General features: G+C 43.9%; 1 protein-coding gene across 1 annotated transcript in view; it reads left to right on the top strand.

Moving 5' to 3' along the window:
* Positions 1 to 15,461, top strand: part of SPAG16 (sperm associated antigen 16) — a 1,034,764-nt gene that overhangs the window by 653,363 nt on the left and 365,940 nt on the right. The window contains exon 14 of the mRNA XM_044304163.1: positions 13,493 to 13,558. Coding sequence (XP_044160098.1) covers positions 13,493 to 13,558 — 66 coding nt within the window. The remainder of the gene's footprint in view (positions 1 to 13,492; positions 13,559 to 15,461) is intronic.

The raw sequence follows: 15,461 nt of genomic DNA, 5'->3' as shown, positions 1-15,461 counted from the left end.
TCAGGCAAGTCTTCCGTTTTTTTTGGCCGGAGATAAAGCCGTAGTATGCTACGGTTTTACCTTTTGCCTGATCAGTCAAAAAGACTGAACTGAAGACATCCTGATGCATCCTGAACGGATTGCTCTCCATTCAGAATGCACGGGGATATAACTGATCTGTTCTTTTCCGATATTGAGCCCCTAGGACGGAACTTAGTGCCGGAAAAGAAAAACGCAAGTGTAAAAGTACCCTTAATAAACTAAGCACATCGTACTCCAGTGCCCAGGGGATCAAGATGAATCTGAACCCCGGTCTTGTTAAATGTCTCAAAGAGTATATTAATTGGTTAATCTTTGGGAGTGCAATGTTAACAGCTCAAGACATACTGTATTCAAATGTTGACCGCTGCAGCCCGTATATGCCATTGATCAGCATGGATTCTGGGGTTACCACCACCACCACTGATCAATGGCCTCTGCATGGATAGGCCAGCAATGTATTACTCTTTAATGTTTATGTAAAATATAGTGATTCACATTATTTATATGCTCTAAAGTGATATATTACAAGAGAATATATGCATTTGGAACTGGGTCTCCATCTGGCACAATAGATATGGTGCTCATCGAAAGTATGACCACACACTAGTAGAAATAAATCTTCTTTTAGCATTGTGCTTCTGTCTGTGTGACACTGGGCTTCTGTAAATGTATAAGCTCCTCCATGGCCAAGGAGAAACACTAAGCCATTAGGGGGAAAAAAAACTCAAGTAACTAATTCATCTTTTCAAGTTAATGCCGCTTACAAATCCTTCTTTAGCGCAAATCAATATTTCTCTAAACAGCTGGAAGACCAAGTAAAGAAAGCACTTGCAGAAAGAACATACAGTAGGATGGATGCAACAGACGTTACTTTATGTGGATGAGAGGAAACTCATGAATCCTAATGCTTGGTCAGCCATAACAATAAAACCTAATATTGCGTAGGTCTCATTTAAGTTTTGCCAAAGCAACTTTGACACTTTCGGTTGTGGACTCCACAAGATCTCTGAAGGTGTCCCATAATATCTGGCACCAAGACAATAGCAGTAGATGCCTTAAGTCATGTAAAGGGCCCGAGAATCGCATAGATCATCGCTAACGAGTGTTCATAGTAACGCTCCTTAGTGATGATCTGGCGGTGTAAATGTACAGACTGTGAAGCATTCCATATCATTCATATGAAAGAGTCCTAAGTGTTATAGGCTTTTCTATGACCGCTCAGTAATCCAGAATATTTGGTAATCCATCACCTATCGGCTCCAATTCTGTTTAACTAAAGAAATTGGACTGTGATCAATAATGTGACGTAAACACACATGGACAAAATTGTTGGTACACCTACAATGGTCACTGAAATAATTTTAAATTTGCAAAAGTAATAATAAATAAAAATGTACTGAAAATCAGCTAATGAAAATCAGACCGCTTATAAAACGATCAATTAACAAAGTAATGGAACTGGCCTGGACAAATATGATGGTACCTTAACTGAATATTTTGTTGCACAACCTTTTGAGGCAATCACTGAAACCAAGCGATTTCTGTAACTCTCAATGAGACTTCTGCTCCTGTCCATTTGGCCCACTCCTCATGAGCAAACTGCTCCAGCTGTCTCAGGTTTGATGGTTGCCTTCTCCAGTCTGCATGTTTCAGCTCCTTTCACAGATGTTCAGTAGGATTTAAATCAGGGCTCATAGAAGGCCACTTCAGAATAGTACAATGCTTTGCTATTCTTGGATGTTTTTAGCTCTGTGTTTTTGGTCATTATCCTGTTGTAGGACCCATGACCTGCAACTGAGACCAAGCTTTCTGACACTGGGCAGCACAGTTCGCTCCAGAATGCATTGATAGTCTTGAGTTTTCATTGCACCCTGCACAGGTTCAAGACACCCTGTGCCAGTTGCATCAAAGCCGCCACAAAACATAACCACCTCCTCCATGTTTCACAGTAGATGCAATGTTCCTTTCTTTGTGTGCTTCATTTTTGCATCTATGAACATACAGCTGATGTGACTTGCCAAAAAACTCAAGTTTTGTCTCATCTTGAGTGTTGATCGAGCACCAAAGTGCTCGGGTGCTCTGGCCGAACACATCGGTATGCTCATGTGTTCTACCGAGCACAATGGAAGTCAATGGGAGAACCCCAGGCACTCCCTGCTCGGAAAAGAAGAGGGTGTCTGGTTCACAAAAAAAGGTTAGAAATTGATGGAAACCCCATAAAAATGGTTTGGAAACAGCATCAAGAGGATGCTGGATGCTTCTTGGACTCCTATTATCTATGACATACAATAAACAACCACTCAAAGGCTATATGCTAAAAGCCCGGTATATGCAAGCCATCAATCTATCCAGGAGACAGATGACAGGCTGAGTCAGCATACAATGGCAGCCTTGTGCACTATGAGATATTTATGACTCATGAACAGCACCATCTATTGGTTTCATCGTCTTATGACAATACAATTACTCTTGTCATAAGACTATGAAACCAATAGATGGCACTGTTCATGAGTAGTGTAGATTGTGAATTTTCCTGCTGAAAAACAAGGCAGATTCTGCTCATTTGCATGTCTTTCCCATATGCCCATGTTTATGCAAATTCGTTTTTACATGACAAAACTGTATAGAAAGGTTATTTAATATTATGTTAGGACAATCAGAAAACTTTTTGTCTCCCTAATAATATTAATATAGGTGCGCAGGTCCACCCAACCCATCCAACAGATCTGAAGTAACTTTGAGGCTTACTGGCTCTCAGTCAGATGAGAGCTGGTTTGGAATGTCTTAGTGCTCAAGGCTGCCATTGTAAGGTATGCTGACTCAGCCTGTCATCTGTCTCATGGATAGATTGATGGCTTGCATATACCTGGCTTTTGGCATATAGCCTTTGTGTGGTATGTCATACATAATAGGAATCCAAGATACATCCAGCCACCCTCTTAATGCTGCTTCCAAACCATTTTGATGGGGTTTTACATCAATTTCTAACCTTTTTTTTGTGAACCAGACACCCTCTCTTCTTTCGAGCAGGGGGGTTTCTGGCTTGATGCTCGGGTCTCCCATTGACTTTCATTGTATTAAATTTTACTCGAACACCCGCAGTATTTGGCCGAGCACTCGGATGTGCCGAGCATAGCGATGCTCGAGCTGAACAGCAGTTCGGCCGAGCATGCTCGCTCAACACTACTCATCTGTCCAAAGGAACATTCTCCCAGAAGCTTTCCCAGAATTCTACTTCCACTTTTTCATGATTTGCTTTCAACAGTGGTTTTCTCCTCAGTCGTCCTCTATTCAGTTGATTTTGGCTAAGACGGCAACGGATGATGCAATCTGACACTGATGTACCTTGACCTTGGAGTTCACCTCTAATCTCTTTGGAAGTTGTTCTGTACTCTTTGGTTACCATTCTTATTATCCATCTCTTCAGTTTGTCATCAATTTTCCTCATGTGGCCACATTCAGGGAGTTTGGCTACTGTCCTGTAGACCTTAAACTTCTGAATAATATGTGCAACATTAAGCTGTTTGGAGATGCTCTCATAGCCTTTACCTTTAACACATGTGTCTATAATTTTCGTTCTAATCTCCCGAGACAACTCTCTCTTTAGCTTTCTTTGGTCCATGTTCAGTTTGGTACACACTATGATACCAAACAGCACAGTGACTACTTTTCACCCTTTAAGTAGTCAGACTGACTGATTACAAGTTTGAAGACCTTAGTTTAACATGTCCCTGTGGTCAAATTATTTTCAATAATTTTTAATGGGTACCATCATTTATGTCTACGCCATCTTCAATAGTGTTTTTAAATTTTTATTATTCTGTTGAACCACAATTCAAAAGCATTGGCTGATTTTCAGTAAATTTTTATTTCAAGTTCAGTGACCATTGTTGTTTTTTCATATTTTTTAACGGAAGGGTACCAACAATTTTGTCCAGTTGTGTATTTCGATAGACTTTTGCTTCTTCTGGCATTAAGAACTTTTATACATAAGCAATTCATGATTGCCATTATGGACGGCTCTGTAAACCGCCTGCAGTGGTATCGAAGCTGACAATGAAACTTGTAAAATATCTGGGCCTCTGGGAAACGGATACCCATTTGCTGACATTCCCAAACCAGCTGCGAAGAGTACAGTTATTGTTGCCATCCAATATTCATAACGGAAGGGAAACATGAATATATACATAAAATATGTGAAAGAGTAGAGAGATAACTGGAAGGAAGAGAAAATATAAAAGCTTCCCCCCTGGACAGCGATATATAAAAGCTTCCATTAAATGAGTGATACCAGTGGCGTTTTTATTTTTTGGATATTATTCCTCTCATGATTTTGTAATGAATGATCCTATATGTTCTTTTGCCCCCACGTCTCATCACTCACATACTTAAGTGTAGATTAAACTCTTTCCCTACTTGAAGGGAACAATCCTGTGGTCTGCAATGAGTAATAACAGCTCCACTGACTCGCTGCACTTCTATTGATTTTCTGTTGTGTTCTCACTTTCTGACGCATTTCCATTTACAGCACTTGTTCTCTTTACTTCTTATTGTTTCTGATGCTTAGACAGACTTTACATGTCCTTAAGATGTTTAATCACCTTCCTGATGCAGCAGTTTTCCTTTTAATTTTTTTTATTTAATGTAATTAAAAAATTTTTTGTCTAAGGGTACTTTCACACTTGCGTTAAACTTTTCCAGTATTGAGTTCAGTCCTAGGGGCTTAATACCGGAAAAAAAAACTGATCAGTTTTATCCTAATGCATTTTGAAAGGAGAGCAATCCGTTCAGTATGCTTCAGGATGTCTTCATTTCAGTCACTGTACGGTTTTTGGACGACGGAGAAAATACAGCAGGATGCTATAGTTCTGGTGAAAGCATATAGGGGCTGTATTTCAATAAAAAAAGAAAAATATATACGCACTGCACTGTTGCAGTTATTTCTGGTGAAAACGTATAGGGGCGTATTTCAGTACTACTATAAAAATATATACGCACTTCACTGAGTTTTCTCTCGTCAAAGCTTATACGTATTTCAGTACAACAAGAAAAATATATTCTCAGTGCATTTCTGCAGTTAATTGTGGTGAAAGCGTTTAATGGACTATTTTAGTACAAAAAAGAAAAATATATTTGTCGCTTTTAGGGGTGTTTTATTTCCGTTTATTTGTGTAGTTCAGCTACAAGTATGTCAGGCAGAGAAGTGCCAGACCATGCACAGAGGAGTGGCAGAGGCCTGAATGTTTCTGGCGCAAGCAGAGGTCGCAGCAGAGTAAGGGGGTGTGGCAGCAGGAGTCGCAGAGGTTCTTGATTAGTTAACTCGGTCATCCCAAGTGACATCAGACACCCCCAGCCAACAGTTGGTGGGTTTGTCAGACACAACCCTTAGTTGGCATGGCTCGGGAGCAGGCCCTGTGACCTCACCTGTCCTCAACCTGCCTCTGTCCTTTGCTGTTCCCTCAGCCACAGAAGTATTGTATGCTGTGGGCTCAGCTCCACTATACAGTGAGGACGAGCTGCCAGAGGACAGTCAGCAGCTACTGCCCAGCCAAGATCTGAAGGAGACATCAGCTGCTTCCTCAGCTAGGCGGACAAGTAGGGATGAGGAGAGTGGCGCAGGAGCTTGTGTTGGGAGCGGTCAGCTCCTGACCAAGAGACCGTTGAGGAGGACATCAGTGACGAGCAGACACTACTTGATGATTATGAAGCCAATTACACTTGGGAACTGGGTGCAAAAGGGGCTTCATCATCATCAGGAGAAGAGGGTGGCAGCTTGCCTGTGAGGCAGTGGCTGAGCCAGCTGCGTGGTAGCATGGCTGGGAGTCAGCAGGGTGGCAGCAGTTGCAGGTCAGGAGCCAAACTTGCCCGGGGTAGACCACCTGCTTCACAGCAGCCTACCTGCTCGGGAAGTAGTGGTGCAGGGGTTCACGGAGGAAGGGGCGGTAGCAGTCAGTCAGTGCGGATTGTTGGGGGGGAAAATCACTCGGCGGTGTGGCAGTTTTTTTATTAAGCTGCCAGAGGAGGTTAACGTGGCCACATGTAGAATATGTGGGCAGAAGGTAAAGTGTAGCCAGGGTGCCAATGTTGGCACTATGACCCTGTGTCAACATATGCAGAGTCGCCATGCAGTGGCCTGGGAGAACCGTGGCTCCGATGTGGTGGTCCAGCCTGCCGCAGCAACCGCTGCATCACCCAGTTGTACACACCCGGTTACAACCAATCAAGGCTCCACCACCTCAGCCAAAGGGAGCTGTCTGTTGTTCTCATCTTCTGCTGGTCCAGATGCTCCTGCTCCTCCTCCTCCTACTCCTCATCAGTCATTCCGTCAGCAATCGATCACCGAAGCGATTAAGAGACAGCAGTATACGTTCTGCAGTCGTTCTATGGTTCTGCAATCTCTCCCTTTCCAAGTGGTGGAATCTTCACCTTTCAGAGAACTTCTGGCTTGTGCCGAGCCGAGGTGGTGTGCCCAAGCCGTCATTTCTTTGTGAAAAAGGCAGTACCAGCCCTGCACTCATATGTAGTACAGAAGGTGGGCCAGTCCTTGAGCTTGTCGGTGTCTGCCAAAGTGCACGGCAGTGCCGACGTGTGGAGCTGTAACTACGGTCAGGGACAGTACATGTCCTTTACGGCCCACTGGGTGAATGTGGTTCCTGCACAGCCACACCAGCAACTTGGCCAGGTCTCACGCTTTCCGCCTCCACGTTGTCACGCCCTTGGTCCTGCGACAATGTCCGCCTCTGCCTCCTCATCCTCCACAGTGCCCCTCCAGCATACCACATGTGCAGGGCTTGGCAGTGTGACGCTGTTCTACACCTGGTTTGCCTTGGCGAACGGGGTCACACAGGGGAGGAACTGCTCTGTGTGATGCATCAAGAAATCGAATCCTGGATTTCTCTGTGTCAACTGAAAATCGGAACCATGCTGACGGACAATAGGAAGAACATGATGTCGGCGCTGCATGTTCAGTCTGGTTGTCAAGTGGTTCCTGAAGTCTTCCACCCATCTGCAAGACATCCTAAAAATGGCCAGGAAACTTAGCATGCACTTTAGCCACTACTACACTGCAAAGCACACCCTCTTTGAGCTGCAGCAGCAGAACATCACCCCCCAACATAAACTTATATGCAACGTTTCCACCCGTTGGAATGCCACCCTCCATATGTTGGACTGACTATACGAACAGAGAGAGGCCATAATCAATTTCTTGATTATGCAAGCGGATAGGAGTACTCCACTGTGTAACTTCGATGTCAGCCAGTGGCAGCTCATGAGTGACACCTGCCTTTTGCTCAGGCCCTTTGAGGAGGTCACGTTATTTTTCAGTCACCAGGACTACGGAATGAACAACATCATTTCACTGCTTCATGTCCTGGAACAGATGCTGGTAACTATGGCTGGTCAGGAGACATGAGACGTGGCACCTTGATCTCATGGCCACATGAGCCCTGTGGGGGCTGAACTGGAAGAGGAGGAGGAAAAGGGGGAAGAGGACATTGGCACACAGGCAATGTGTAGCCAAATGGGTGGTTTTTCTACTCAGCTGACAGGAGATGAGATGCAGGAGCAGCCAGAGGAGATACAGGGTGATGAGCAAGACGAGACAGAGGACCCAGACACACTGTGGCAGTATGCAGTGGAGATGGAGGCAGGGAGTCCCTTCGAGTCACTTGCACAAATGGCACGATGCATGCTCACTTGCTTGCGTCGTGACAGCCGGCTTGTCACCATTTGGCAGAGGGATGACTTCTGGTTCTCCACCTTGTTGGACCCTCGCTACCGGTCCCAAATGGGGGCCTTTTTTAAACCCACCGAGAGGGAGGACAAACTGAACTACTACAGAGAGATCCTATGTAGTCTGCGCCATCGCCCATCCTCTCGTAGGTCTGAAAGTTCCACTACCATGGCTGCTAGGGGGGGGTTGGGGTGGCAGGAGCAGTACCAGCTCCATCAGCAGCAGCCTGAGTCTACTCGGTAATGAGTAGTTTTCTTTACTCGCATAGTGAAGAAACTACTCACTAGCAGCAGCAGCAGGTAGACCTGGAGCAGGACCTGAACCAGCAGGTGGTGGCATACTTGGACAGCACCCTGCCACCCAACATTGACAATCCGCTGGACTACTGGTTAGCCAAACTGGATTTGTGGCCGCAACTAGTAGAATTTTCCCTGCAAAAGCTGTCCTGCTCGGCCAGTAGTGTGGCATCAGAGTGTGTTTTTAGTGCGGCAGGGGCCATAGTTACCCCAAGGAGAACTCGCCTGTCCACCCTAAATGTGGAGAGACTGACCTTTTTGTCTAGATAAATCAGGCATGGATCAGCCAGGATTTCCAACCACCAATTCCTGATACATCAGACTAGATCATCCATGGTGCCACACCAACACTTTGATAAAAGAGACCGGTTTCCTCTGGCTACCTGCCTCAGCTACTTCTCTGATACTGCAACCCGCCTGATGCCACACATCTGATACCAAGTGCTCCTTATTTCACCCACAATCGTCAGTGGGTACTGGTATTGCCACGCACCGCCCCACTCTGTTACCGGGTCACTTTGTGGTCTCCTGATCCAGCTGCTTCTGCCATCTCTAAACTGTGTCACCTTGCCACTCTGTGGTCTCCTCATGTTGCTGCCATCTCCACACTATGTCACCTTGCCACTCTGTGGTATGCTCATGATGCTGCTGCTACTGCCATCTCCACACTATGTCACCTTGCCACTCTGTGGTCTCCGGATGCTGCTGACACCTCCAAACTATGTCACCTTGCCCCTCTGTAGTCATATCATGCTACTGCCATCGCCACACTGTCACCTTGCTACTATGTTGCTGTTTTTTTCAGTGTGAATAAACACAAGGATTTGATTCAAGATTCAGAGTGCTGCGACTTCCCTGTAGGTTTCTTTACATTTGAGGGGTCTCTGAGGCCGGGGACCTAATGTCACGAGCACCGCCGCCATAACGCGGACTAGTTGTTCCAGTCCTACTTCATTCTTTATGCAAACTGTCACCTTGCCACTATGTGGTCTCCTGATGCTACTGCCATCTCCACACTGTTACCTTGCCACTCTGTGGTCTCCTCATGCTGCTGCTGCTACTGATATCTCTACACTATGTCACCTTGCCACTCTGTGGTCTCCGGATGCTGCCACCACTTTCAAACTATGTCACCTTGACACTCTGTGCTCTCCTCCTGATGCTGTTACTGTCGCCACCTCCAGACTCGGCCATTGTGCCATTCTGTTGCCTCCTCATGCTACTTCACCTCACCACTATGTCATAGGGCCACTCTGTGGACCTCTCATGTTGTTCCCACCCTCCCCACTTTATGACTGGACCACTATTTTGTCTTTCAGCCTGGCTGACATAATGGTTTATTTGACCTTTCTTCTGATATGTCAAAAGGAAAGAAAAATGAGATGCACAACGGATCTTGTCTTTGTAGCAGCTGTAAGGCCTGTATGGTCCCATCAGAATTGGCTTATGATTTGGTAGCCAAAAGTAGGAGTGGGTACAAAACACAGACGTGCAAATATTCAATTCATGTGTCATCTCTGTTTTACATCCACTTCTGTTTTTTTTTTGGGCATCATCAATACTGATGGGTTACTGACCAAATGCTGACCGAAAGAAGGCGGATGCTCCACAGACAGGATCCATTTTTTGTGGGTTTATTGTTCTGACGGATCAGAGGAAGGGCAAATTAATCAGTGACGTCAACACAAACATACTGCTGACACCCTCTCCACTCTGTCAGGGGGGCTCTACTTGTATATGCGTTTAATAGAACAGGTTATGTAATCATCTATGTGGAATCAGCTGGCGACTGTGTAAAAGGAGTGCACTGATTTTTGGCACTAACATCGACCTGTAAGGCTGAGTTCATACTTGAGTTATTTGGTCAGTTTGTGCCCCGTGACTGCCCAAATAAGTGAAGTGTGCAGTGATTCTAAGAGCGACACCTGTCATCTGCATGATTTCACTACCACAGCAGACTCCCAATGCGTTTTACTGAAAGACACAGTGTTCTACACTACTATAAAGGCTCTCTGCAGCCAGGAAATAGTTGTTTTTTAATGCGATTTGCAGCGAATAAATTCGGATCAAAGCAAAATTTGGTGACCTGGCCGAATCAAATTTTCTAAAAATTTGCTCATCTCTAAAAACAAATTTGAACAAACCATATTTTGACAGCCATAACTTATTTTATGTGTAAAAGTTGATTTGATTTTTTTTCTAAATTGGAGTCATGTCTGCTTTAAAGAATGGAAGGGATTTAGCACAGAGACGATAGAGAGCTCCAGTGCCCTCATCTTAAATCTTGCCCATGGTGAAATGGCTATTGCGTTGTGTATTATAGGAATTCCAAGTGCTGCACTACAGAGGGAGAATTCACTTTTATCTTGAAAGTACAGGATCAGAAAGGAAAGAAATTACTTTTTTTTTAGTTTACCTCTTTGTTCATAAAAGATTTATTCAAGAGTGCTGCTGGTTCCTTAGACTTGATGTGGTCTCTTGTGGAACTTTGAAAGGAAATTTCCCAGCAGTCCTGACCAGATTTGTAAATCGTACACCGCATACGTAGCTAAGCTTCTAAACAAGAAAACCTAGAAGGATTCTTTCAGCTTGATGTCAATAAAACTACTTCTTATAGGAAATTCAGAACTGTGATTCTAGATTGTGATATCGACGTGTGACACTGGAGACTTCTTTATTTTTATATTTGATGGTTAGTCTTTTAAATGGTGGATTTTACGCCAAATTTACAAAAATGTTGTTTAGTGTTAGCTACATAATAAAATAAGACTACAGCTGAAAAAAATCTGTAAAATTCGAAATTTATAGATGTGAAAGAGATGACTGTCACTTCACACAATTCAATGTGATGAGATCGCACTGGTTTTAAATGGTCTATAGTCAACCTACTGCATTATCTTAAAGGGTTTTCATGGTTTTATGCTAGTAAAACTTCAATGGGTTCCCCCGGAATTTAACATAGATGGCCTATCCTTATTATAGGCCTAAATGTTTTAATTGGTTGGGGCTCGACCTTCACATCCCCTGCCAGTCAGCATGGTGAATGGCATAGGCTTCTGTGCCAGGAACAACCACTCATACAAATGGGTTGCTGGGCCTATGTGAACAATCGCGGAGACACTCAGCTCATGCGAGTGCCATGGCTCCATTCATTATGCAGATAGGCAGGTAGAAGTCGGATCCTTATCAAAGAAATATTGATGATCTATTTTAGGGGTCTTCAATTATAAAGGGGTTGTCCAATTGTTGAAACACAACATGGGTTCTCCAGGAATGATTTAAAATGGCTTCCAGCTACCTGTGCTAGAGTATGAGCAGGACTGGTTGCCACCACTTGTATATTTGCCTAGGAGTGTGAGGGGGCAGAGTCTGACTACACTGCTCTAAAATAGATGGTAATGATGTGATCCTGCCTGTGAAATGGCATAATCGATGAGCAGCCTGACAAGAATGCTCACCAGTACATGTAACTGCCAGTGTGTAGTGAGGTCCCGCCCCCTCAACCCCCTAAGCATCTCTGCAAGTGGAGGCAACCAGTCCTACTCCCATTCTAGGTCAGGTTTCTGGTGGCCATTTTAAATAATTCCAGGAGAAACCCTTTAATGTATACTAATCCAGTATAACTCAAGGAAAAAAAAGTGCACGTGGCATCACATAATGGAAGCTAGCATCTAGGCAAAGATTCAGACTTTCCAGACCAAAATCCAAAAAAAGAGTGAACCTGGATCACACATCCACATGCTATGCTTTGATCTAAAAACTGCTTCTCAGCATAATTAACATATCTTCTCAGCTTCATAAATAGTATACAGGCTCCTATGTTGCATGCTATACATGAGGCATTAATATACATTTTGATCAAAAAGCATAAGCCCCCTCACCACGACAAGGTTGGCTTCTCTAGTGAGAACCACCAGTGCCACAGCACCGCACCAGCAGACGGCGGGACCCAGCAGCCAAACAGCACCCCTGCTGCTTGGCAATGCCACACTGGCACTGGGCCTCACTAGCACAGCACCACAGCAACAAAGGTCACCACGCAGCACCGCACCATGTGAACAGTTGTCAAAGCTCACCTTATCATATCCTCTCAGGAACTTCAACTGAGAGCTGGTAGGAATTGTGAACCCTTAGGGTGTGGTGCTGTGCTGGTGGGTTGGTGGGGCCCAGTGCCAAGCAGCATTGCCAAGCAGCAGGGGTGCTGTTTGGCTGCTGGGTCGTGCTGTGGCACTTGTGGTCACCATGCCAAATTTAGAGTAGCTTCCCACTCGAGGAGGCAACCTTGTCGTGGTGAGTGGGCTGATGCTTTTTTGATCAAAATGTATACTAATGCTTCATGTATAGCATGCAACATAGGGGCCTCTATACTATTTATGACGCAGAGAAGCGATGCTAATTATGCTGAGAAGCAGTTATTTAAAGCATAGCATGTGGATGTGTGATCCATGTTCACTCTTTTTTCGATTCCAGACCAAAAGACCACCTAATTTGTTAGTGAAATGAGTCGAATGGCTAATTTAGGAATTATTTCCAGTAATATGACTTTGTGGTGGTTGTTTTACTGTGGACTGTAATAAATAAAGTTAATACAGAAGTTTAAAAAAAAAATAGCTGGAATATGAATTATTACATTGAAATGCAATAAGTTATTCCAAATTAGTATTATTAATTTGTAATGATATATTGCATTCATTAAGCGGTGTCCCTTCCTATGTGCAGCTTTAACTAATTTACTTCCAGGATGTCCCATGCTTCATACCACACAGCAAACCAGACATTTAATTACTTATATGGGGTTGTGCATGTTTAGGGGGAGGGGGGTTGTTATACCCTCTTGGGCAGACCTGCAAAGGGAAGCCTACTTACCTGCTTCTCAACATTGGCTCCCAGCTCCTGTCAGGCCACTGCTCCTCTGCTAGGTTCCCAGCATGTAAACTTATGGTTTGAAGCCACTGAAGCCAATTACTGGCCCCAGTGGTGACGTACTTCCCTTGTCTTATGCCAAATGGTCACATGATGCAAGGGTTGCAGGTCATCACTGTGGCCAGGGATTGGCAACAGGGGCATCAGACTTGAAGTTTACATTCAGCGACCCAAGCAGAGCAATGTAAGCCGGAGAGTACAGGAGCCAATGCCAGGAAGCAGGTAAGTAGGCTTTCCTTTCGTGTAGACCTAACTACTGTAAATGTGAACGGATTTCCTGGCCCAGATAATCGCATTGCCAGTATTTCTTAAAAGTAGAATTTACTAGGAACATTTTAAGATGATTCTGTTTTCCATAAATCAATCACAAGACCACAGGACTGTATAAGCTCAGGGTACACCATTTATTTAACAGCGCAGTCAGTTAGGAAACGTATCTTATGTACTGTGGTGGACATGATAGAAGAATATTTATGACTGGGGTACAACAGATCCTTATCCATTGTTTCTCTTTCAGGGGGGGTGCGCTCAGACCTTCTATGGCCACCTTCACTCATGCAACTACGCCACGTTTAACATGAAGGTAAGTGACTGATGCAAGCGTTTATACCCAAAAGTTGGGTAATCTACACATTGGGACAGATTTACTAAAGGTATAGATGGCATAAACTTAGGCTGTCTATATATGCATTAAATTTATCACAGCGGCTCAGGCTGAATGATACATTTGGTACATGACTAGATGGTTTTCTCAAACTTTATAATAACTATTGGTTGGCTTATCTTGTGACATAATTATACACTAAAATTGTTGCGTAATTATAGGGCAAAATGCTGCATATTGGGCCACACCCTTCCCGCTAAGCCACGCCGTTTTCCATTAGGCCCCCTTGGCAACCTAGACACAGTCAATTTCCAAGTTTTGGCGCAGTTTAGGACAATATCTAGGTGCCCTTACATTAATACTACAAATGTGGGCTATTGTTACCCAAGTCTGACGAAGACAGAGTCTAGGCAGCCTTTTCTTTTGTAAGGTAGCTTGCTGAAGCAGAAATCTTCTGCCATTGTTCTCTCTGTAATGTAGACAACGGAAAATAAACCACATCCATTTACCAGTAGGATATATCCCCATTTTTTCACTGCCAGATTTCTACAAGTTTATTTTAAAGAGAACCTCTCACCAGTAAATTGTGAAGCGATCTGCAGGCAGCATATTATAGAGCAGGAGGAGCTGAGCAGATTGATATATCGTTTTGTGGGAAAAGATTCTGTATAAATTGTATTTCATTACATTATTCATTAGCAATTTGTGCTCATTGTGAGCTTTAAAGGGATTGTCCAAGTTATTATTGATGACCTATCCTACACCTGACACCCCCGGTGATTAACTGGTTGAAGAGAAGGCTGCACATCGTGCCAGGGCTGCCATCTCTTCATTGTTTACCGGCTCATCATCACCACAGCAGCGGTCACCAGGTGTAATTTCAAGAAGCCGTCCCATTCACTTCAATGGGACAGCTTGAAATGAATGGGACAGTTTGTATTTACACTGCTCACCACTGCTGTTGCGGCAGCAAGCAGGTAAACAATGATGAAAAAGCAGCGCTGGCACAATGCATGCCTTCTCTTCAACCAGCTGATCGGCGGGGGTCCAACACCCTGAGGATCGGTCATCAATTAACAATTACTTGGACAACCCTTTTTAAGTCCAGGAGGCGGTCCTGTTGGTGATCCACGGCTATCTCTGTATACACAGTCATAGAGAGAAAGCTGTCAATCACTGATAGACCACCTCCTGGACTTAAAAGCACAGAATGAGCAGGGATTTAAATGATCAAAATACAAGTGCCAAAAATCCAATATTGTTTTTTAGTAGCCTCCAAAATCAGTATTTCTGTAAATTTAGTTTGGGTCTGACTAAACTAAATCAACCATTCTTTTTTTAATTCTGAACCAAAATCCATCTGACCTGAATCAAAAGTGCCCTGAAAAGCTGTGGATGACATTCTGGTTGTCTCTTCTCTCTCTCTCTCTCTTTCTCTTTCTCTCTCTCTTTCTCTCTCTCTTTCTCTCTCTTTCTCCCTCTCTCTTTCTCCCTCTCTCTTTCTCCCTCTCTCTCTTTCTCTCTCTCTCTCTTTCTCTCTCTCTCTTCCTCTCACTCTTTCTCTGTCCTCTACTTTTTCTCTCTTGCTGTCACTCTTCCTATCTTCCTCTTTTTTTCCCCTTCTCTGTCTTCCTTCCCCCTTTTCCTCTCTCTCTTCTCTCATCCTCTCTCTCCTGTCCAAAAATTATCTTGAATCACCTAAAATGCTGATTTTATAGAATCCCAATTTTTCTAAAAATTGTACTACTACTTTGTTTATTGCAGTAGATCTGTAAAACCATTGTACAAGGTTATTTTGCAGTTGCTTTAATAATAGCATTTCACTTGTGATAATTATATATACTCAGGTTTCCCTGTAAAGAGCATCCAACACACAACCTGT

The sequence above is a fragment of the Bufo gargarizans genome, chromosome 8 (genome assembly GCF_014858855.1).
Source record: "Bufo gargarizans isolate SCDJY-AF-19 chromosome 8, ASM1485885v1, whole genome shotgun sequence".
Classification (NCBI taxonomy): Eukaryota; Metazoa; Chordata; class Amphibia; order Anura; family Bufonidae; genus Bufo; species Bufo gargarizans.
This window is presented reverse-complemented; position numbering and strand designations above follow the sequence as displayed.